Raw genomic sequence first — 26,125 nt, 5'->3', positions numbered from 1 at the left:
TGGAGCAATTTCCTCTGAAAGAAATTCAAAGACTAGCTGAGTAACTCCCACACACCAGGCAACTCAGAAAAAATCTACATTGAAATGTTTAGGAAATTCTGAGACACCCTCTCAGCATAAACTCTACCCCTGGCACAGAGCCATACAATTAAGAGGGAACTCTCAACTTCCAGCTTCCCCCTGAGGAACAAAGAGTTTAGACCACACATCTAGTGCCCCAATTTTGAAGGCTGCTACCTGAGGGACAGACCCACAAAATACCTAGCTCTGAAATCCACTAGGGCTTGCATCCGTGAGACCCACAGGACTATAGAAAACAAAGAAGTCATTCTTAGTAGGAGTGTGAGAACTCATGGTGGCTATCCCCCCAGGGCTCAGCATAGAGGGAACAGGCAAAACACCCACCTCCTAGTCTTTTCCTGGAAGGAGATTGACTAAATACTTTTCAACCCGGTGCTTGAGAGTCCAACTTCTAATTTTCATACATCCAAGGGCTGGTAGCAATCCTCCATAGATCCAAGGGAGTTAGTAGACATGTCTACTGTCTTCAACTATAAAACCAGGTTGCCAACAACTCTCTGGAAGGAGCTTGTACACAGCCTGGCATCCCAGCTTTTTCAGTTGCCGCCTAGGAAACAGTCCTTGGATCTGACTCTGAAAGCCAGTGGGGCTTGAATTCACAAGTCCAACAGGACTACAGCAAACAAAGAAGCAGTTCTTAAAGGGTGCACACAAGAGCACTTGCCAGGGTTATCCCTCCAGGGCTTAATGCAAAGGAAGCAGGCAAAAATGCCTATCTCCCAGTCTTTCCCTGAAAGGAGTTTAACTGCTGCTGCCTGAGGGTCTGGCTTCTAATTAGCACACATCTAGGGTTTGGCTGTGATCCTCCTTGGAGCTCAGGGGAGCTGGTGGGCACTTCTACCACATTATCCCTCCAGCTCACCTCAATGATAAAATCAGGTTGCCAACATCTCTCTAGGAGGAGCTTGTACACACACTTGACCCTCCAGCTTTTGTGGTTGTCACCTGAAGGAGAGACCCCCAGATCATATGGCTCTTATAGCTAACGGGGCTTGCATTCATGAGTCCCACAAGACTGTAACCAACAAAGACACAGTTTTTAAATGGGTGCAGGAGCACCTCCGCAAGGCTATACATCTGGACTCAGTGCAGAGGAAGCAGGCAAAAATACCCATCTCTCAGTTAATCCCTGGAAGGGGCTTAACTACATATTTTCCCATGCTGCCTGAGAGTCTGGCTTCTAATCAGCCTGCATCTAGGTGCTGACTGAGATGCTCCTCTTTGGGACATTGAGGAGTCTTGGCACATCCTCAACTATTAGGAACCACTAACAACAAAGACAGTGGCTTGGGTGATCACAAAGGTGCTAGAGACAACCAGGAACTCAGCCCAGGCTGATTGACAAGGTCCATCTCCTACACGAGACCACTCCATCAAGACTGCAAAAGGTGACTGTTTTATCCAATGTGCAGAAACTAACACAGAGAGTCAAGGAAAATGAAGAAAAAGAATATGTTCCAAACAAAGGAACAAGATAAACCTCCAGAAAACAATAATAATGAAATGAAAAGTCATTTACCCAATAGAGAGTTCAAAATAACAGTCATAAAGATGCTTTCTGAGGTCAGGAGAGCAATGCATGAACAAAGTGAGAATTACAGCAAAGAGATAGAAAATATAAGAAAGTACCAAAGAGACATCGCACAGCTGAAGAATGCAATAACTGAACTGAAAAAATTTATCAGAGAGTTTCAACAGCAGACTAGACAAAAAAAAAGAATCAGAAAACTAAAAAACAGGGCAGTGGAATTCATGCAAGAGAAGCAAAAAGAAAAAAGAATGAAAAAGAGTAAACCTAAAGGACTTCTTAGACACCATCAAGGGGACCAATAAAAGGATAATAGGCATCCCAGAAGGAGAAGAGAGAGAGAAAGGGGCAGAAAGCTTAGTCAAAGAAATAATAGCTTAAAATTTTCCTAAACTGGGGAGAAAAACAAACATTCAGATCTAAGAAGCCCAAAAGTACCAAACAAGATGAATCTAAAGACACCACACTAAGACACATTATAATTAAATTATCAAAAGTTAAACATAAAGAGAGAATCTTAAAAGAAGCAAGAGAAAAGCAACTCCTTACATACAAAAGAACAGCCATAATACCATCTGCAGATTTTTCAGGAAAACCTTTGCAAGCAAGAAGTGAATGGAATGATGTATTCATAGTGCTGAAAGAAAAGAACTGTCAATTAAGAGTATTCTACTCAGCAAAGTTGTCCTTCGGAATTGAAGGAGAGGTAAAGAGTTTTCCAGATAAACACAAGCTGAAAGAGTTTATCACCACGAGTGGCCTTACAAGAAATGTTAAAAGGAGTTCTTCAAGCTAAGTGCAGACATAAATTAGTAACATGAAAACATATAAAAGTATAAAACTCACTAGTAAAGGTAAATATACAGTTAAATTCAGAACATTCTAATATAGTAATGATGGTTGGTAAATCAATTATAACTCTACTATAAAGGTTGAAATTATTATATACAAAAATATTATAAATTTTAAATATAAATTTATGTACACAAATATACATAAATAAAATTGTATACAAAATTATTAAAAATAACTATAACTACAACAATATGTTAATGGATACACAATATAAATAAATGTAACTGTGATGTCAAAAACATAAAATGTTGGATGAGATGTAAAAATGTAGAGCTTTGTATGCACTCTAAGTTATCACCTTAAAATAGATTGTTTTATATATAAGATGTTTTATGTAAGCCTCATGGTAAACACAAGTAAAAACCAATAGTATGGACCTGGCTTGGTGGTGTAGCAGTTAAGTTGGCACGTTCTGCTTTGGCAGCCCAGGTCCGTTGGTTCAGATCCTGGGCACAAACCTACACACCACTCATCAAGCCACACTGAGGTGGCATCCCACATAGAAGAACTAGAAGGACCTACAACTAGGATATATAACTACGTACTGGGGCTCTAGGGAGAAAAAGGGAAGATTGGCAACAGATGTTAGCTCAGGGCCAATCTTTCTCAAAAAAAAATAAAAACCTATAGTACATACACAAAAGATAAAGGAATGAAAATATACAACTATAGACAATCATCAAATGACAAAGGAAGAGAGCAAGAAAGGGAAAAAGGAACAAAAGAAATATAAAAAAATTAGAAAACCATTAACAAAATGGCAATAGTAAATCTATTCCTATCAATAATTACTTTATATGATAATGGAATAAATTCTCCAGTCAAAAGATGTAGAGTGGCTAAATGGATAAAAAAAAAAGACCCAGCTATGTGCTGCCTACGAAAGACTTACTTCAGCTTTAAAGACACACATAGACTGAAAGTGAAGGGATGGAAAAACATACTCCAAGCAAATGGAAACAAAGAAAGAAGGAGTGTATCTATACTAATATCAGACAAAATAGACCTTAAGCAAAAAACTATGATGAAAGACAAAGAAGGTCATTATGTAAAGATAAAGGGATTAATTCATCGAGTACATAACAATTGTATATATTTATGCACCCCACATTACAGCACTTAAATATATAAATCAGATATTAACAAATCTGAAGGGAGAAATATACAGCAATACAATAATAGGAGGAGACTTTAGTATACCACTTTTAACAATGGATCGATCATCTAGACAGAAAATCAATAAGGAAACATTGTACTTAAACTATACATTAGACCAAATGGACCTAACAGATATATGCAAACTGTCCATCCAACAGCAGCAGAACACACATTCTACTTGGGTGCACACAGACCATTCTCCAGGACAGATCATATGATAGGCCACAAAACAAATCTTAATAAATTTGAGATTGAAATCATTTTAAGCATATTTTCTGACGATGATGGTATGAACTAGAAATCAATTATAAGAAGAAAACTGGAAAAATGGCAAATATGTGAAGATTAAACAACATGCTTCTAACAACCGAAGAGTTAAAGAAGAAATCAAAAAGAAAATAAAAAAATATCTGGAGACAAATGAAAATGGAAACACAACATACCAAAACTTATGGGATGCAGCAAATGCAGTTGTAAGAGGGACATTTATAGCATTAAATGCCTATATTAACAATAAAGAAAGATCTCAAATAAACAACCTAAAATTTTACACTTCAAAGTCCTAAAAGAAGAAGAAGAAACTAAGCTCACATTTAGCAGAAGGTAAGAACGAACAAAGATCAGAGCAGAAATAAATGAAATAGAGACTAAAAAGACAATAGAAAAGATCAATGGAACTAAGAGCTGGGTTTTTTGAAAAGATTTTTAAAAATGATGAATCTTTACCTAGCCTAACAAGAAAAAAAGAGAGAAGACTCAAATAAATAAAATTAGGAGTGAAAGATGAGACATTACTACTGATAACACAGAAATACTAAAGATCACAAGAAACTACTAAGAACAATTATAAACCAACAAATTAGATAATCTAGAAGAAATAGATAAATTCCTAGAACATACAACATACCAAGACTGATTCATGATAAAATAGAAAATTGAACAGACCAATAACAAGCAAGGAGATTGAATCAGTAATCAAAAACCGCCTAACAAACAAAAGTCCAACACCAGGTCACTTCACTGGTGAGTTCCATCAAACATTTAAAGAAAAATGAATATCAATCCTTCTCAAACTCTTCAAAAAAAACAGAAGAGTAGGGAACACTTCCAAACTCATTTTTTGAGGTCAGCAATACCCTGATACTAAAACCAGATGAGGATACTATAAGAAAAGAAAATCACAGGCCAATGTCCTTGATGAACATAGATATAAAAATTCTCAATAAATTATCATAAAACTGAATTCAATAGTACATTAAAAGGATCATACACCAAGATCAAATGGGATTTATCACAGGGATTCAAGAATGGTTCGACATACACAATTAAATAAATGTAATATACCACATTAACAAAATAAAGGATAAAAATCATATAATTATCTCAATAGATGCAGAAAAAGCATTTGAAAAGATGTAACATCCATTCCTGATAAAAACTCTCAACAAACTGTATATAGAAAATTCCCTAACATAATAAAGGCCATATATGACAAACCCACAGCTAACATCATATTCAATGGAGAAAAGCTGAAATCTTTTGTTCTAAGATAGGAATAAGACAAGGATGCTCACTTTCACCACTTTTATTCAACAAGGTCCTGGAAGTCCTATCCAGAGCAATTAGGTAAGAAAAAGAAATAAAAGGCATCAAAATCAGGAAGGAAAAAGTAAAATTGTCCCTGTTTACACATGACATGCTATTATATATGGAAAACTCTAAAGACTCCACCAAAAAACCATTAGAACCAATAAATAAATTTAGTACTGTTGCAGGATGCAAAATCAACATAAAAAAATCAGTTGCATTTCTATAAACTACCAATGAAACATCTGAAAAAGAAATAAAGAAAACAATCTCATTTACAATAGCCCCCAAAACAATAAAATATTTATTTGTAAATTTAACCAAGGAAGTGAAAGATCTATACACTGAAAGAAACTGAAGACACAAATAAATGGAAAGATATTCTCTGTTCGTGGATTGGAAAAATTAATATTGTTAAAGTGTCCATGCTACTCAAAACAATCTACAGGTTCAATGTAACCCCCATCAAAATTCCAATGGCATTTTTCACAAAAATAGAAAAAACAATCCTAAAATTTGTATGGAACCACAAAACACCCAGAATAGCAAAAGCAAACTTGAGAAAGAAAAGCAAAGTTGGAAGTATCATATTTCCTGATTTCAAACTATATTGCAAAGCTATAGTAATCAATACAGTATGGTATTGGCCTGAAAACAGTGATGTAGATCAATGGAAGAGAATAGAGAGCTCAGAAATAAACCTATGCATTTAATTTTTGACAAAGAAGCCATGAATATACAGTGGGGATATCCACACGCACAAGAATAAAACTGGACCCCTATCTTACACCATACACAACTATCAACTCAAAGTTGATTAAAGGATAGAACGTAAGACTTGAAATCTTGAAAGAAGAAAACATAGGGGGTAAACTCCTTGACAATGATGTCGGCAATGACGTTTTGGATTTGATACCAAAATCAAAGGCAACGAAAGCAGAAGTAAACAAGTGGGACTACATCAAATTAAAATGCTTCTGCACGGCAAAGGAAACCATCAACAAAATTAAAAGGCAACCTATGGAATGGGAGAAAATACTTGCAAATAACATATCTGGTAAGGGGTTAATATCCCAAATGTACAAGGAACTCATACAACTTAATAGCAAGAGAACAAATTTAAAATTTAAAAATTGACAAAGAACCCGAATAGACATTTTTCCAAAAAAGATATACACATGGCCAACAGTACATGAAAAGGTGCTCAACATCACTAATCATCAAGGAAATGCAAATCAAAACTACAATGAGATACCACCTCATATCTGTTAGGACGGTTATTGTCAAACAAACAACAAATAACAAAGGTTGATGAAAATGTGCAGAAATGGGAACAGCCACTATGGAAAACAGCCGGGAGTTTTTTAAGAAATTAAAAATAGAACTACCACATGATCCAACAATCCCAGTTCTGGGTATATATCCAAAGGAAACAAACTCATTATCTCAAAGAGATATCTGTACTCCCATGTTCATTGCAGCTTTCTTCGAAATAGCCAAGGTACGGAAACAACCTAAGGTGTCCATCAACGGATGAATGGATAGAGAAGATGTGGTATATATATATACCATGAAATATTACAAACAAGATTGAAACTCTGTCCTATCTGATTGCAAAGAATAAATAAATTCAAATAAATAAATAAATTCAAAATTAGTAAATAACTTATACAGCCACAAAGTAACCATTCATTTAAGCATTTCCTTATACAACCCTTAAGGGGGATCTGGCCTTACAAACGTTCTCTGAATTTATATTCAAATCTTTCTTCACCCCTCATCCAGCAGGTCAGAAGATTTAAATATGGACACCAATAGCAATAAGAAACTGTTTACATTTATTTCACCTGTAAGACAAATTCTTAAAATCTTCCTCTCATTTAGATTTTTTATTTTTTTTTAATATATTCAGTTTACATGTAGGAAAACACCTGCTCTGTCATAAATTAGTATAAAATTCTAGAATGTTCAGGGTATATCATTAAAGATTAACTGAACCTATTCCTTACCTATCCCTCACCACACCACACACAGACACACACACACACACATGCACACCCCGTTCATGCCTCATTTAGAAGGTAAGGAAATTAAGATACAGAGACTAAAGTGATGTCCATGTTTAGGTGTCTGGTTAGTAGTGTCAAAATGGGGCTAGAACTCAGTTCTCAAATTTTGCAGTCTAGTATATTTTCACTCAAGTGCAATGACGCTAGTTAAGATTCTGTGAACTTGGAGACATTGTTTTACTTTTTTCTTTGTGTTTCCTATATTATTCAACTCTTCTGCATTGAGCATATCTGACTCCATCATCTATCTACTTAATCGTCAAAAATGCATACTTGAAATCGAATTCTTAACCATCTAATTTTTAAAAGATATTGAGAGGGAATCTCTCCCATTCTACTTGACATTCCTTCTGTTAACTGCACCAGAGCTGTCTCAATATTATTTAGTCAACCTGTAAACCTGAAATGCAAAACAGCAGAAATGTTATCTGAATTAGATAAAACAAAGGATGAGTGATTATTAAACACCTATGATGTGATGGACCTATAGATTTACATCAATAGTCATCAGGGTATCTGAAGTCTAATTTTCTTTTCCCCCAGAGAATGTATGAACTGTAAATGGAAATTTAAAGGAAAACTAAGTTATAAATTAATCTTTCCTTAGGAGATCACTAACCATTGTGAAACGCAAGCATTATTGAATAGCCCATTTCAACAAGTAGAAAGCCTCTCCCCTGGTCTTCCTCCCTGCTTCAGGGGCGTTTACTTAGTTTCTTAACCACTGACTCCCCTCCCCACATTGTGGTTACAATTTTGTTACAATGTGGCCCAGAACTTTCAATTCCACAATATTCTCTGGGTAAAAACTGAAATCTAAATGGCCACCAAAGTAACCGTTTCCAAGGAAACTGCTTCACAGTCTAGATCCTATCAATTTTCTATATAAATTATTTAAAAATATATGAAAGGAAAAATATTGCCTGTACTCAAATAGACATAGCTAAAATTGATTAAGCCACCCGCCATTCATTCAGATTATAACTGAAAGGAGTTTATAATCAGATGTGGTAATATTTTTTCCTTTACCTTCAGCATATCAGCAGGATGGAATCAGAGAGATGTGGAATGTTATTTATTGTTAGACTTTACATCAGATGATTTTTCTGAAGGCTGCAGCTTTGCCTGTGTCTTGCAGCTGTGGGATGATGCTGTGAAAGAAAGCTTGGCAAGCCTTCTGTTTCAGCCACTGCTGAAAGAAAATAATGTTATCAATTAGCAACTAATGCAATAGTCGAATCACTGTGGCTTTTAGAAAACTGAAATTATTTGCCTGCCATTGGGCTGCCCTAGATTCTCGTAGAGGCAAACAAACGTTCAGCTGACATACTAGCTAGAGATTGATGGACAGTGTTTTTCCCATTTCAAAAACATAGACTTGCTTTCTGGTATCTAGTTTCTTTCCCAGTGAAATGAGAATGTTACTGATGAGCTGTCAAATTAGTTGACACATGAAATAAGTATTTGTTGAATGAATTAATTAATAATAGTTATCATTTTCTGACTTCAAACCAGATGTGCTAGCTACTTTAGCATTATCATTCTCATATTGCATGTGGGAAACCTAAGGGTGGAAAGTCACAGAGGTGGGATTCGGAGCCTAGGCTGTTTTCTACAGTACCACCCTGCATCTCCTAGATATTAAGATAAATACCAAAATTAAAAACACATGTATTTGGGGGCCAGCCTGGTGGCATAGTGGTTAAGTTCACACGCTCCACTTTGGTGGCCTGGAGTTTGCCAGTACGTATGCCAGGCATGGACCTATACACCGCTCATCAAGCCATGCTGTGGCAGCGTCCCACATACAAAATAGAGGAAGATTGGCACAGATGTTAGTTCAGGGACAATATTCCTCACTAAAAAACAAAAAAAACACATATTTGTGTAAGAATATGCAGGAGCATGGGGTAAAAAAAGTCAAATGCAGGGCTGGTGCAGTGGCGTAGCAGTTAAGTGTGCACGCTCTGCTTTGGCAACCCCAGGTTCATAGGTTCGGATCCCAGGTGGGCACCGATGCACCGCTTGTCAAGCCATGTTGTGGCGGAGTCCCATATAAAGTAGAAGAAGATAGGCACAGATGTTAGCCCAGGGCCAATCTTCCTCAGAAAAAAGAGGAGGATTGACATCAGATGTTAGCTCAGGGCTAATCTTCCTCACACACACACAAAAAAGTCAAATTCAAGAGTCATCTTGGTTCTAATGTGCATTTGCTGGGTGATCTTGAATAGTTTCACTTTAACCCACCGAGCCCGGTTTCCTTATTTGTAAGATAAGGCTAATAATAGGATCTACCTCATAACCTTGTTATGAGAACTAAACTAGATAATCTGTATAAGGTGCTTAGCACAATGCCTGGCACATAATAAGCCCAGCATCAATATTAGCTTTTAGCTAATATGCAATCCTGGGGCTTTCAGTAGCAACTTTGCTTAGTTGCCAATAGACTGGTCTGTTTCTCATCAGATAACCAAACAGCAATTGCATATATTGGCTAGTAAGACAACCTCCTTTGCTATTAAAAAAAAAAAAAAAAAAGCAGACACACACAGAAGTTTCCAAAATCATGGCTGAGACTCATTCAGGAGGAGAAGCAACACCAGTCTTCCTCTTCTCCCTGATTCCTGCACTGATTCCTACTATAACCGTAGGGCCACTGCTGCCTATTTCACTTACACCAAAAAAAGTAGACAAACACTTCCCCTTAGTACCCTCAGCACAACTGAGTCAAATTCACATTTTCAAAAGAAACTTTGCTAAATACTAAGAGAAACCGAGAAAGAAAGCAAATACAGATGTACAAACTCATGTGCCTGTGTTCGTGCACGTGTGTGTCTTTGTATGTGTGTGTGTGGTTTGCTTTTCTCTGAGCTAATACCTTTGCTTTTACTAATTCACTTCACTAATATGCTTTTTGCCCTCTTCTTGTAATTGCTCATTTGTTTTACACTATGTATTGAGTGTGTATTTTTGTAAGGCACTTTAAATATTTAGTGGGAAAAGAGGGGCCAGGGGTAAAACAAACTAGGTTGAAGATAGATAGATAGATAGATAGATAGATAGATAGATAGATAGATAGATAGATGATAGATAGATAGATAGATGATAGATAGATAGATAGATAGATAGATAGATAGATAGATAGATAGAAAGTAAATAACCTTCCAGAATTTTTGAAACTCAGATAATTACCTCTGGACCAAAAGAGATGATATCCTTCCCTCTCAGCTTCCTCACTCCGTCTCGTGGACACCACCTTTTTTCCTACCACTCAGGGCTCCATAAATGGCCTATCTTGCTATCTTCTCTTCCACTACCATTTCCAGGACTATGAGAGTTGTATTGGTGTAATCAAAGCTTTTACCCTCTCTGGCTTAAATTACCAGCTCTGTCTGCTTTTAGACCACTTTGTAATTAAACTGAACTCGTCTAAAAAGGTGTTACCCACCACAGACTCAGAGTACCATAATACCTTGATATTACCTTCACGTAAGACACATTTTTACTTGTCTGTATCAGAAGGCAATTATGCCCTCAAGAGGAGACTTTCTGATGCTATCATATTCATCTCCTATATCCCCCTCCATGCTTCATAAAGGGCATTCGGAGGCATCCAAGAAATACCTGTTAAACTGAGTTGAACTGAACTGAAAACATTTATATCCTTTTCTCATATATTAGATCTTGATTTTGACAATTTAACAGCTAAATTGATATAATTGGATCTCCCACCTGTTTCTAGCCATTACTGTATTAGAAATCTAGTTGGATGAACATATTTGTTATTAACTTATGTTACCATTGAAGAGCTGAAATGTATAATAACGAGCTAAACTTAAATTGTCATATTGATTTTTATAGGGATTCAAGGATATTTCTCTTGAGAGGTTTATCCATGGTGGAGCCAATGTTACAGGATTCCAGTTGGTAGATTTTAACACACCTATGGTAACCAAACTAATGGATCGCTGGAAGAAACTAGATCAGAGAGAGTATCCAGGATCTGAGACTCCTCCAAAGGTATTTGTTCATTTGTATCTTATGTATTTTTAGCATTTTTAAAATTTAAGGTAGAAAGTTCATTATGCAGTTCTAGTAATATTCTGTCAGACATAGTGCGGCATAGGGCAGAAGTATTTTGTCACTATCATTGTGCTGCACAAGCCCTTAATAATTTCTAAACTTCTATATGTAAGAGTAGAATTGTTAGACATTAGCTTAAGCAGTTTACTGTTGCTATTACTTTGTATATGAATTTCCTTGAAGAAATTGTACACTTTTTAAAAACTTTTTGGTAACTAAATATTTCAAATGTGAACAACCATTGGTAATTATTCCACCCAGATAAAAACTATATTTGCAAAGTGATTGATAATGAGTAGGTAAATTGGTAGAAATGTAAAATGTATAAGCTTCTGCAAAATTTCTTTTTCAAATTAATAGTAAAACGTCAGGTTGTTTAATTTTTTCTGATAGACATTGCAGAAGTATGTTATAGGTATCTGCAAAGGAAACTGGTCATAAGCACGTTTTTTCTCACCTGAAAAGATAGATGACTTCCTTAGATATTGTATAAATAATGGCATAATGTTTCTTAAACTCTAACTTAGTGGTTTTGAGCTCCTACATAATAAGTCACTATCATTTTTAACAACTTTTACTAATCTCTCATTCACAGTGTATTCTTGTAAAAAGTTTTCCAACGTAATTTGGAAATTCAAGCCTAGAAAACTACGGTCTAGGGGTAGAGAGTCTCAGTTCTTCTGTTTCCAAATTATAAAACTTACCCTACTAGTTATGTCAATTTCCCCTCTGTAATGTAGGAACTTGGCTAGCCATACCATCTTCCCAACTCTGTAGAATCAGGGGGTTTCAAACAAAGCATTTATTGAGTATCCACTATGGGTCAAACACTGTAATCCAACATCTGATTTTATAGATTAATAAATGCAAGATATTAAACAAGTATGTTAATTTGCTGTCCCTGAGTCAAGGACCAGGTTTGTGGAAGGCACTAAATCAAATCATGGGCTTCCTGAGTCTTAGACAAGTGCATTGTCCACTATATTACACTACTTCTTGTGCTTAAATAATATATACGAAAGTATATTAAAAAGCCCCAAAATTTTCAAAATACAAATCATCTTCAGGCTTAAAAGAATCTTGAGGAGTCTTTTAGTCTGCCTTTTGACTTAAAGCAGGTTCAGAGATAAGTCATCCCAAAACCTCAATTATATCAAGTGATAATACACAAAGAGAAGATCGTAAAGCTTCCTTTTGAACTCATTTCTAATCTGGACATTTTGATATACAGCATGTTCCCCTCACTCTGTCATCAATGTATGCAGAGATGCCCTTGCCCTCTCTTCCTCATGATAGATGACCTTGTTTCTTCCTTCCTCACACCTTCTGTTGTCAGACCATTGCGTATCTCAGCATTTCTTCTGTAAACCATCTCTTTAGGATCTTGTTACCCTTTGATCTCTAGTATCTAGAATGGGCTTCAAACTTCTTGGCAGTGTTTTGTAGCTCCTGTGACTATTTCTCACTTCAGTAATAATATTAACATGTGGCCAGAGTGTCCACTGTGGTCTTCCCTCTGGACACATTGGTGTGGTTCGTCCTTCCCTATCTTGCCTTTAGCCCATCCCAACATCTTCTATTTGATGACCTCCAACTAGACTTGTCTAAGCCACAGCTTTGGGCACTTTTTTGCATATAAATACTTAGAATTTTCTTACCTTTTACAGGTCTTAGCATGATGCTAGGCACTCAGTAGCCACTTAATAAATATATACAGTCAATTCTCATTATTCTAATAACTATTATTAGTTATGGTCTATAAAGTTGCCATGAACACTGAATGAGTGAATACTGAACCTTTGCTCCTAGCAGAAATACAAGATTAGGTTCCTGCAAGCCTCTGGTCACAATATTTTTGTCAACTGATCAACACATAACAACAATTGTTTTGTGTGTGTTTCTGTTTAAAGCCACTGTATTTAATACATAGTTGATGCATTAACATTGAACTCACAGCCAACAGCACTGTAACTCATGCCTGAACAAAGCTTATCTAACATATGCATTTTCTCCATAAGACACATCACAGCCTTCTTGCAATGAGGAACACTAGACAGCACTTCAACACTCACTTTTGGGCCACTTGAAACAGTGAAATTGTCAGCAAAAAGCATAAAACTGTGAAAACCTGGCACTAACTAGACCACAAAAAGGACACTTGTTTACAGGATGAGCTAAAGCAAGGAAACAGAGCGTTGCCTTGTCTGACTGCAGCTGGGAATGTGTATGTTGGGTAACTCAAATTTTTCACCACTCTACATGTCTGCAAATGACCCACCACGAATATTGATTTGGGGGTCACAAATAAATTTAGCAAGTAGGCAAATTTGTAAATATGGAATCCACAAATAATGAGGATCAAATGTACTTAATTAAATTGTACTTGATTTTTTTTAGTGTTTCAATTAAGGTTTAAAGCACAATTTCTGATCTTGTCACTCCCTGCCTTAAAAAAAAAATCTTATGGAATAAGTCTTCCACAATATAGGCCAATAGGTCTTTTGAGCAGTATGTCCCTCTGCTCTCTTTCTGATGTTCCAGACAAATTGAACTGCCCTAAATTTTTCCACTCCTCATCAGTCCTTGTGCTCTTGCTTCCACTCAACTTTCCTCTACCTGCATTTCCACCTGTCCGAATCCAACCATATTCCAAGTCTTTATCTCAAATTCCACTTTCTCCATGAAGCCTTGGCCCAGCCCTCCAGTATATATGATCCTTTCTTCCTTTGCAATCTCTATAGTATTTGATTGTGTAATTATCACCAAGGACTTAACATAATTTTCTGTGTACTTATTGTTTCACTTCTATGAACTCCTTTGGGGCGTAACCATCTATTACATATCTTTGGAGTCCTCATCATTGCTAGCCAGTGTCTAGTACGTTTTCCAAAAAGCTCTCATATATGATATGAAATTTTAGCCTCACAGTGACCACAGGAGATAGTCATTATTACCTGGTTTTGTTTGGTTTTGCCATGTTTTGTGTTCCATTGCTGAAGATTATGCTCCACATTCCCATAAAACTATGACTAGCAGAGTTAGAATTCATTTAGTTCTTTCATCTCAAAGCCCAGACTCTTGCCACTGCACAATGATTCTGCCAAACTCTGTCTTGTTATCTACTAATATTGGTAAACATAACTCATTCCACCATTCTAATCACTGATTAAAGCAGTAAATGACTCTAGGCCAAGATCTAGCTTTACCTTACCCCAAAATGAAGTGTTTATTTAATAAGAATTTTCTAGCTGCCATCTAGAAGCCTGTGCCCATAAATATGATTTCTTGGACTTCAGCACAATACGGCACATGGAAAAGAATTAAATCCTTTGAAACGGTAAAACTGATTGAAACTACTGCTTCTTTCCATCTATCAGCTGTATGACCTGTCAAAGGCCTTTGCTGCTCTGGCTAAATGTCTGTTTTGCTCTGCTCTGCTTCGCTCTGTGTGATATCTGTTCTTTTTTCTAATTCACTTGTTTCATAAAAACGGATAGACTTTTTAAAACACAGCAAGTGCATTCGCTTTTCGGTGCCATCTCTTCTCAGCTTTTTTCTCCCTATTAAAAAAAGCAACATTTTTCTTTTTCCCTCTCTTGATCCTAAAATACTAACATTGCACTTGTCTCTTGCCCTTTCTGTCCTTAGTAAGTTTCACTTTATTTCTTGTTTTTATTTTCTTGCCTTACAAAAAGATGATTTGATGGCTTTCTCTTCTCAAAGATGTATTGGTCCCGGTAGGGGAGGAGGTATATTCACGTCTGGTTTAACACCTTGCTTAAGCACCTCAATCTCCTTCAGCCACCCCACTCCAATTGTGAGGGTGTCTGCCTATCCTTAAACCTATTTTGTCATGTCCTTGAAGAATATATCACAAAGCTTTTAATTTACCTGTCTGACATAAATCTTTCTGATGGGAGCTTTTGAATTACATCCTCTACCACTGAAAAGTTCTTTGTTAGAATTTATATTCTTTATCTTATCCATGTTTTAGTCCTCCTCTTTCCTGGAATGCTGGCTGCTATATCTAATAGTCATATTGCCTAAGTTTTCTTTCTACGATTTGAATTTCAAGTGATTTTTCTTCATTTACAAGCAGCTAATCGAGGAGATCATCTTCCATATTCCACAGCACAAAACTATCCCTACTACAGGCTTAGAATGTGTTAGTTATAGGGAATTGACCATATGAAATTCCTGAGAGACAGAATGTGGTTTTTTTGTCATGATTAGCGGTTGATGCTTCAAGAAAATTGTGCCACATTTTCCATGTGTTTAGGAATTCTCTAATCAAACTTTACAAGTATTCCCTGTTCTTTTGATTTTCAGCTTAAAGAAATTACATTTTCTTCTCAGTTTCTCCTCACTTAGTCTCCTAACCTTAATAATCTTTTCCTGAAGGCTCCGTCGTTTCTCAAAGAGAAGCAAGGGGGATCATCAGAAAGCAGATGTCTATACTTCACTTCTCCACTTTGATCCTAGGTTACAATGGAAACAGAGAAATGACTTAACGTTCCCGAGCACGCTCAATGATCGTGGCCCTAACAATACTCATTCCTATTTAGCACAGGGACTGGTGCATACATGTTTGTTAAATAAGTAGATGTTATTTCTGGCATCCTATATCTGAGTAACAATAAACATCCCCACCCATTCTTCTGAGGAACTGAACAAAGTTATACACTTCAAGTCAATGAACATATATAAAATCTCAGGGGCCCCTGCTAGGCATTTTGGACAAGGAAGAGCCAGACATCCCAGGCCTCCTGGGACTCAAGTGCAGCGACAGACCACAAGGCAGATTGTGGCAATACCGCACTTAGTTTTTTATACTTTCGCTGTTTCTACTTGGACACAACAAAAAGATCTCGCCTAGAGGTCTTGCTTCTCCCAACTGATGGAAAACTGTGCGTTAGAATTTCTATTCTTCAGAGTGCATTTTCTCCTTTTTAAATCAGAGTGGTAAGATTTGGTCCACAGTCTTTGTAATAAAGTGATAATAGAAATTTCTGAAGCTAGAGTCAATTAATTATCAGTAATTTAACTGTCCTTCAGACAGGATGGTGTTTTAGGTCATAAACCCACAGAGCCCCTAGACTATTCGTGGTGATTGATAAGATTTTAATATTTACCATTATAATTTCTCTCATTTTGTTAGTATACATCTGCTCTGACTTATGATGGAGTCCTCGTGATGGCCGAAACTTTCCGAAATCTTAGAAGGCAGAAAATTGATATTTCGAGGAGAGGTAATGCTGGGGACTGTCTGGCAAATCCTGCCGCTCCATGGGGCCAGGGAATTGACATGGAGAGGACACTCAAACAGGTAACTCACAATTTTATTTAAGTTCAATTTATTTCACAGTCCTGTTTAAATGGAGTATTCAAGAAAACAGAATAATTTGAGAACAAATATATATTACAATTGTTATTTTAGTATATAGAGCCATTATCATTTTTGAGATATTTCTCAATAAGAATACTAGTGTTTGAATCTTATGTAGATGCTTAGTCAGGATAAGCTAGGCTATGCCACAGTAATAAACAATCCCAAGTCCTCATGGCTTAAAACAACAAAAGAGTATTTCTTCCTCACACACACACTGGATTATTAGGGGCACTCTGTTAATCATCATCACCCAGGCTGACAGGGCAGCTACTATCTTAAATGCTGCAAAGGGAAATGGGGTTGTGAGGAGGTTTGAAATTGGCAGTTAAATGCTCTGGCTCAGTAGTGACATTCATCACATCGATTTACAACTCATTTGTCAGAAAAAGTCACATAGATGTAGTTAACCTGAAGAGGTCCAGGAAGTACAAGCCTACTTTGGGCCCAGAATGGGGAAGAACTGGAAATATTTGGCAAACACTACTAATGACCACCTCAGTAGATCTTTAAATTGCCCGGTACCCTTGGATTAAGTAATTTGTTTATTTTAGTCTTCTATAGTTATACTAATACTATTTTCTAAATAATTAATGTAATATATGTATATATTTAATATTATATTTTAAATGTTCTGAAATGCCATGGGGTCAGAACATAAGTTAAGTAAAAATGAATTTTGAAAAGATTTGGAATAAAGTACCCTTGAATTTATATCTTAATTTTAATATTAGCAAAGAGAAATATGATCTGGTGTGGTTATCAGAGCTATTTAATCTATTATGTGGATATATAGATAAAACTGAAAAGTAACTATAAACAAACCACATTTCCATTCCATAAACAATATTTCAATATTGAGGAAGCATTCTGTTAGTTACAGTGGAAACTTTATGATATAAAAAAACAAGTAAAACATATTCATCTTCCAGGTGGATAGCAGAATTGCTTATGTATTCCTTTGCGAGTCCTCTTTCAGATTCTATTCCAGTAGCTCAAATACCCCATGAGTCTTTGGTGAGTTGCTTGTAGTTGATAGTTCCACACGTCTATGTAGTCAGAAGCCTCGCAGATGAAGTCGAGATTTCTGTAAGTGTAATGGCAAATGAATACATGCGTGGCTTTCCTTTTTCATTCGTAGGTTCGAATTCAAGGGCTGACCGGGAATGTTCAGTTTGACCACTATGGACGTAGGGTCAATTACACAATGGATGTGTTTGAGCTAAAGAGCACAGGACCTAGGAAGGTGAGCCACACTCAAACTGTTTTCTTAGTTTGCATTTGACGTTTTTAAAGACTTATAGGTAAAAGGTAGCTGGATATTCTACATTTTCTTAAATGTGAGTACTTACAAATAGTACTTTCTTGATAATGTGTGCCAAAATATATTCTTGTGTCATATAATTGATATTTAATGGTGTGACAAAGCTGAAACAAACTAATTTATGCACTCTTTATATCCTTTATCCATAATGGAAGCAATATTTAAAAAAAAAAAAAAGGCTTAACAAAAAGAATCCCACAAAACAAAATTTACTCTGCAGGAAGCACACAATGCAGGTAAGAGACATACTCACCTCCATGTAGTCATTTATGAAATCATTAGAGAAAGAAGTAAGGAAACTACTTCTAATGGGTGGGCGTATGTAGAACAGGCTGAATGTTCTTGAAGTAAGCAAGTAAACACACTCAAATGAGCAAAAGAGAGAGCAGACAGAGGATAAGATTATTAAGATTATTGTTAAGCTGAGGATGGAGAGAAACATCTAGGAAACTCCAATTGTGGGGCCGAGAAGGTTGTTCAGGAAGCTGCTAGTGCTAGAGTCTTAGATTTTGAAACGTAATTCTGCTGGTCTTATGATGTGACAAGGCATATCAGTGCTCTTTCCAACATCCAAAAAGTATTTTACATAATGGAACCATACAGCCCCACCGCAGTAATTGGCTGTGAACATCTTATACTTAACACATGTAACTTTTTAACATTTCTTTTCTCTAAGATTAGCTAGGATGCTCAAGGCAAAAGATGTTCAAGTTACTTTATCTAAAAACTCTATTTGTTTCAACACTTGGCTGTTAAAAAAAACTTTCCCAGATATACTTTCCTGCTTTAATATGATAATGATAGCTACAATATATGAAATGCCTGCTGTGTCCCAAGCACTGGACTTGGTGTAATTTAATCCTCACAACAAATCTATAATGTGAGAACTGTTAGCTCCCTTTTTCCAATGAGAAAATTGTGATCCAATAAGTTATGGTTACTTGTCTAAGGCCTATAAGTAAGAAAAAAACTATTTTAATTCAGAACCTGTCTATATCATTACCTCGCCTGAGTAGACCCTGCTGTAAAGGAATTTATTTTCTAGTAGAGTAGAATATAATAAATTTCATATGACAGTTAAAGAGAAGGCATGTGGAAATTCTAAAGAGGAAGAGTTTACTTCCAGCTGGAGGAAAACAAATCAAAGAAAGGCTGCGTGGAGGAGACGGGATTTAAAGTTAACCATGAAGTTCAAGTTTGTGTCAGTAGAAATGGAAGAGGCAAGACCTTGAAGACAGGTTGGAGGCAGGAGAGTTACAGTCATACATGGAAAATGGCAAAAGCTTTCCGAGTTGTGTTTCTCTCCAGTCTGTCATAGCATGTGCTTCTGTATATACACGAGAAGGAGAGATTTGGAGCTGCCATGAAAACCATCTCTAGCTTTTTAGACTCTTAGTGGCCTCTCCCTGAGTGTAGGCTGCCAGCTAATGCCAGCTAGGCTGGAGATGGAGAGCAGCGAGGGCACGAGATGAATGGCAGCTGAGAAACCAAGCTGCATGATGGCCTCCTAAGGACACTGCCCGCAGCAAGGGAATGAGATGTGCTCCCAAGAAGAAATTTAGGAGGTTCCATGTAAACACCGACTTTACCCTCTCTGTCAGCACACAGCCAGCAACCAGAAAGAAAAAGGCCCATTTTAAGCAAAGTCCCTCTGCTAGTTGTGGAGCAGACAGAATACTCTACAGGCCCCTAAAACATTGGTGGGCAGAGGTAAAACAGGTACACTTTCCTGCTACAAACCAGACCTTGCAAAATCAGCCATGTAAGCAGAAGATTTGTAAAATGCAAAAGACAATTCTATATTTCACAAAACAGTAAGTACAAAAAATAAAATGATCTCTCTAGAAAAGAAAGAATACAGTCATGTGTCGCTTAACGACAGGGATACGTTCTGAGAAATGCATTGGATGATTTCGTCATTGTGCGAACATCAGAGTGTACTTACACAAACCTAGATGGGTATAGCCTCCTACATACCTGGCTCTGTGGTACTTATCTTATAGGACCACTGTCATATATGCAGTCCATCCATGACCAAAATGCTGTTTTGCGGTACATGACTGTACTGAAAAAGGAAGCTGGTGGTAACAAGTGGTAATATCAAGTGGGCTATTTATAATACTGTATCTTTTCATGGCCTATTGAATCATGATGGTTACAAAAATTAAGGTTTTCCTAGGAGGAAGTTAAGGAGTAAGTTGAGAGAGTGATGAACAGTACATCTTCACACTCAGCTGACATTCATCGAAGACTCTTAAAAAAAATATGAAGTGTAAAATGGTGTAGACTCATCTGTCTTCGTTTTCCTGTGGCAACGATCAGCTTGGGCATTCTGTCAGGAATATTAAACTTAAAAATGAGCTACCATGAGAAACACTATGCTGGTGAGACTCGGCAACATGTCTGAAAAGTGAGCAATCGTTCTTGTAAATTGAACACTTGCCAGCAAGGGAGCTATCTTTGAAGACAGATCAGAGAGTCAACCCATCCGTTTGTCTGACTTCTGTAACAGGAAAACTGACTGAGATTCTTGTTAAGCAGAGCCACAAAGCTCTTTCTGAAGTCCCAGCTCTTAAGTATGGTGGAATCTTCTTCTCATTCCAGTGACCCCCAGAGGGAATGCTCTAGGACTAGATTTGCATAGTTTCAGGAATTCTTAATTGTAAAAACTACATTGATTGAGAGCAGGTTATATGCCAGACACAGTAATGAAGAATTGATGTGCATTTTTATAATTAAACCTCACAGCAACCTGAAAGTAAGATATATTTTTCTCATTTTATAGAGGAAAAAAGTAAGGCTCAGAGAAACTAAGTGACCTACCTAGGGATGCTCAACTAGGAGGTAGAGCTGGGCTGGAAACCAAGGTTCACCCAGCTTCTGAGCTCACACTCTTGACTACTATGAAATATTACCAGTCCCTGGGCCCATAAGGGTTTTCTTTAGAGCTGGTATGGGAATTAAGCCATATTTTTCAGCACAGGTCTGATCAAATCAGCTCTCCAAGGAACCAACTTTGAGTAGGACAGGGTCTCCTTACAGCCCCTCAATCCCTACCCAAACCCTACATTGCAGGCAAAGTCCACTGTAAATACAGAGATGTTTACTCATACGTTATATTATGGTTCTATTTGCACACAATTCTCCTTTAGGAGTTCAAAGAAGACAAATATTTTTCTGACATCCCTTGGCAATTTAGTGATTTAAATGCTTCCATATTTTTGCTCTAGCATTACAAAACTATTTTTCACCCAATTTCTGTCTCTAGGAAAAATGCCTAGTTCCCTGTCTGATTAAATGAGATGAGGCATGGGAAGAGTTTCTTAGTAGATTGGAAAAGCTCATGAAGAACCAAAAAGAGAAACTCCATCTCAAGTGAGGTTCTAGGGCCAAATGCTAAGATTCTTTTCTCTAGGAAGTGACCCTGATCGCTGTCCACCCCATATGGTCTTATTTCCCAATAAGCTCATGGCCCATATGAAATCTATCATTAATTGGTCCCATATGCTTTCTTTTTTCACCAGAATTACAAGTTAATATAAGGCGAATAGATACAGTTGGGTAAAATTTTGCTTATTTTAATTTGCCAGCACTTCTAAATCATTTGTCTTTTGGGGGTAGATAGTCGTGAATCCACAAGTTGTTTTTAAATGCAAAATGTGAAGGTCATTCCAGCATCTGAAGATTCTCCAGAATGTGCCCCAGCTCTGTGGTTTTTCTATTGTGGGAACTCACTAATAAAGAAAAATTATCTTTCTTGGGGAACGGGCTGCTGAAATCTAGCAGGTGGCCGCATCTTAATGAAGTGCTAAATTCTAAACCCCATTTTCATGTCGTAGAACTGTCATGCGGAAAGGAGAATTAACGGGAAAAACTGACATGTTGGTTTTTTATTTTTTAAGCACATGTAGGAATTGAGAAGAGGGTAGGTCTCAAAGGTATACTTGTTTTTAAATTAAATTTTTTAGTGAATTATTAAATAAATGCCAGATACAAATGGATTTATATGGACAATTGAAAACAATTGCTGAATTAATAAATACACATAATTTTGGATCAAACTGAGAAATATAGCAAGCCACATTAATGAAAATTCTTTTTCTCCATCTATTCTATTATTGAATTATATATGCAACATTTGTGAATAATATAGTGCCTCTTTCTGACGTGTTAATGCTTACTGTGTTTTAATATGTTCACAAATACTAACATGACAGTTAAGAAACTTGGAGGAAGCAAGAGAGACTTCCAAAACATATTAGAACAAATAGTGAATACAGACCAATGAGCAATTACATACGTGTTATTGGAGAAATGAGTTTTATCAACTGCATCCAGAAATTCAAGAAAGAATTTTGGCAAGCATTAAATGAACACCCATTGGGGGAGGCTGTGTAGCATAACAGCAAAATATACATGTCATACAGACCTGACTTTTGAACTCTGGCCCCACTAGAGTATAACCTCGTGCAATTTATTTAACCTTCTTATATGGGTCCTCATCTCCAAAATATGGATAACAATTGCACCTACCTCTACATTTGCTATGTGTATAAACTTTAAGATGCATATAAAAGAAAGCATTGAGTGCAGTGTCTGTCACAGAGCAAGCAATCAGAAAGTGGTAGCTATTAAGCTATTACTTACTGGTCTGCATGATACAAACAACCTAAAATTTCCTTTAGGACCCCATTATAGTTTGCTACTTTATAAAGTGCTTAACTAATTATTTGATATATTTTATGGAAAGGAGTTCCTTTCATGTCTAAATTAGAAGTAATATAAGGACTTAAAAATGAAAAAATACAAGTTTAAATGTAATCTTTGAAAGTGAAAATATTGGTCATTAATACTAATCTCTGATGTATTTAGCATTTTAGAAATGGTAGGAGTGTTACCTAGTGGCTATGTTACGTCAAACCAAAAACTATTTCTACATTGCTTTAAAAATACAAAAGCCTTTTTTGCTTGAAAATATCCTATACATGTCCCCTTTATAAATCTGGCTATTCCTTTTACCATAAAACCTGCAATGTTATTGATAAAATCATGTAAATTAATTTTAGAAAGTGCCAGTCAATCTCACTAGAAGAGAAGATCAACATGAAATGGCATTCCATCTGTACCCATATTCTTTTTTGAACACTCATTCCCAATGTTTTGGCTACTCCATGAGTGTAAATTGTAAAGTTGCCAAATGGATAACCAGGCAGTATCATGAACATTAGGAAAACTGGCTCATCATCAATAAGAAAACTTCCAAATACTTTTTTTCATCTGCTTTTTAAATTTGTTTTGTTTGCTTTCTTAATAACACCCCTCATTGTTCTAATAAAAACTAGAGAAACTCTTCTAAAATGTGTTTTCAAGAATTTTCTCTATTTGGCAGGTTGGTTACTGGAATGATATGGATAAACTAGTCTTGATTCAAGATGTCCCCACCCTTGGCAATGACACAGCAGCTATTGAGAACAGAACAGTGGTTGTAACCACAATTATGGTAAGTTTCGGTCTATGCTTTATGCTGTTCCGTTTTGTTCACAGGCAATTTTAATTCCCCAGCTATGGTAAACTGGGGGGCCGGGGGTGGGGGGGATGTGTGAAAGCTGTGTCTTAGCAGTGGTGGCATGGGTGTTCTGATCCACAAAAGTCTGTTGAGGCTTTGAATAGGTTTGTCCTGAGCTTTGAGCGTATTCAGTACTTTCATTTGTATTATCTTTTGCTATATTGTTGTTCTTGGAAAAATGCTCAGATGTTACAAATTGAAACTGTCACAGTTTAGTTGGAAATGTATGAAATGCTAAGATTCCAAAGAACAAAAGAATGAACATGAAAAAGACCAACAACCAACCACATAAAAATATCCAGTAGAAAACACTATATTATTGTTGTTATGTTTGTTAAAACATCAATGTAATAATAGTTAATAGTGCTTAAAATGATTATTTCCTGATAGATTAATTATCAGATAATGATTTGCATTGTCTGTTTATAATAGTGGAGATATGAATGTGAAGATTTTAATGAGCATGCTTTATACAACTGAATGTTTTAGAAATAAATTGCTTTATACTTATTTTTAACGCGAAAAGGGTTTTTTGCACCGATTATTTTTCTCATTGACAGGTGACAAATACACGATATAATATATTGAACTTGTCCTAGGAATTAAGAAAAATACGATTGCTTCATTCAGTCACATCATAAAATGAAAAGTACTCTAAATTTTAAGGATGCTTTTTCAAAGAGACTCTCATGAAATTACCTTTTAAGTAATAGAATATCTTACATATTTTTCTCTTCTAAATTCAAACATGCCCTTTCCAGTCAAAGCTAGTCAAAGGAGATCAACAATCGGTGACCTTTTCTATCTAATTTAAAGTTATATAGCCTCAGCTCACTGTCTCATTAGGCAGAATATATTTTTAATTGTTTATGAAGCCCCTATTCTAAATAAAGTGGAAGTATTTTATGTAATTTGATTTTTAGCTTATGTAATTTTAGTTTTAGGCTTTTAGTAATGTCGAGTTATTTCCAAAATTTTGACATTGAGGTCAAAGTGTAAAAATGCCAGAGAAAAACTTTTGTGTGTTGCAATTAGTTTTATCTGTGTTGCATCACCAGCTAGCAATTTAATATTGATTTGCCCAGCCCGGATTGGAAGTTTATGATTTTAGAATGCAAACCAATCAACAGCAGTATTTGTGTAAGAATGCAAAATATATACCTTCTAACTTACTTGTGTAATATTTGCATGGGACTTGAAAAGCAATATATATATATTTCTTTTCCTAAAAAAGACACAGTAATGGAAAGTCATACTTCAGTGCAGTCCTCCTCTTTTCAGCCTCTGATGAAGAATCCTATTTTAAGAAATTGATCAAGGAAGAAATGAGTTCCACGCTCTTCGACCATTCTTAACTAAGGCTCGAGTCTTGTTCTCCTGTGTAGTAAATTTAAGCTAATTTTTCATGTGGGATTCTTCTTGGATGACCAACTCTGGACTAGCAGAAAAAAAATTTTTTTTAAAGTTCTGTGACTTTTCTGAGATACTAGAACAAAAGAAGAATTAATCTTCATCTTTCTCAAGAAAAGAAATAGATGTTGAAAAAGAATCACTTAGTGATTCTAACATAGCAATTCCCATATCTTGAAATGAGGTCATTGTACGTAAATGATGGAATTATATCACTCCTAATTCCAAGCATAGATTTTTTTAAGAGTAATACCTACGAGTTTGTGTGCTTGTTTTCTCAATAGACATAGTTGTTTTCTTTAAAGAATTTTTGAAATTTTGCCTGTTCTGTGTGAAATAAAGTGTTTTAATGTGCATTATAGGTGTAATGTAGAGAATCTCCTTTCCATACCTGTTATTAAAGGGCTGGGGATATAATTCTTAAAACCAAAATAATGAATTAATTTTGCAAACATGCCTAGTTTTCAGAAAGCATGCTATCAAAAAATAAGTAAAAATGATTGAAAAATCCAACTGTTTCCTATATACATAAAGAATATTCTGTAAAGTTATCTATCATTTGACAGTGATATCATCAATATTTTTGCTATGAAAATAGTGCAATACTAGTATCTGTCTTTTGTATAAAAATGTAATCTTCACATAAATAATATCTCTGGTCTTTGCAACTACATAATCATTCCATAATTCAAAAAAAAAAACATTCTAGAATCCTTTCCCTGTAAGTGTTCCTTGTATTTGCTTTTGTTGAAAATGGTAGCCTGGGACCTATGACATCACCACCATTTCATTTATTTTTGAAAGAAATGCAATTCCTTGCAGATGAATGAGATATTGGCACTTGCGTGTAATAATCCCCCAGATCCAATTGAAAACTCCCAACATAGATGGAATTAGCTAGACATTGTAATATGTGCAAGACAGATATCTAGACACAGAAGAAGGCTGAGAGTGTTGCGGCACTGGAAATCATTCATTTTGATCGAAATTGATATGGTGTTGCTGTTCTCCCATTTGTCTTTGTGTATGTTGTTATTTATATGTTGATACACTGTAATGGTATATGCTATTGTTAAAT

At 36.0% G+C, this 26,125-nt stretch overlaps 1 protein-coding gene across 3 annotated transcripts in view; it reads left to right on the top strand.

The window, feature by feature from the left end:
- Window positions 1-26,125, top strand: part of GRIA4 (glutamate ionotropic receptor AMPA type subunit 4) — a 357,209-nt gene that overhangs the window by 271,004 nt on the left and 60,080 nt on the right. For 2 of the 3 annotated variants that reach the window (XM_058545312.1, XM_058545313.1), the window contains exons 6-9: window positions 11,140-11,298; window positions 16,520-16,687; window positions 17,889-17,993; window positions 23,461-23,571. In XM_058545312.1, the coding sequence (XP_058401295.1) occupies window positions 11,140-11,298; window positions 16,520-16,687; window positions 17,889-17,993; window positions 23,461-23,571 (543 nt within the window). Of the gene's footprint in view, window positions 1-11,139; window positions 11,299-16,519; window positions 16,688-17,888; window positions 17,994-23,460; window positions 23,572-24,918; window positions 24,952-26,125 lie in introns of those variants that run through there. The other variant, XM_058545315.1, reaches the window with a different exon arrangement.

Source organism: Diceros bicornis, chromosome 7 (assembly GCF_020826845.1).
Source record: "Diceros bicornis minor isolate mBicDic1 chromosome 7, mDicBic1.mat.cur, whole genome shotgun sequence".
Lineage (NCBI taxonomy): Eukaryota > Metazoa > Chordata > Mammalia > Perissodactyla > Rhinocerotidae > Diceros > Diceros bicornis.
The sequence above is the reverse complement of the archived record's forward strand: the minus strand, read 5'-3'. Positions and strand labels throughout refer to the sequence as shown.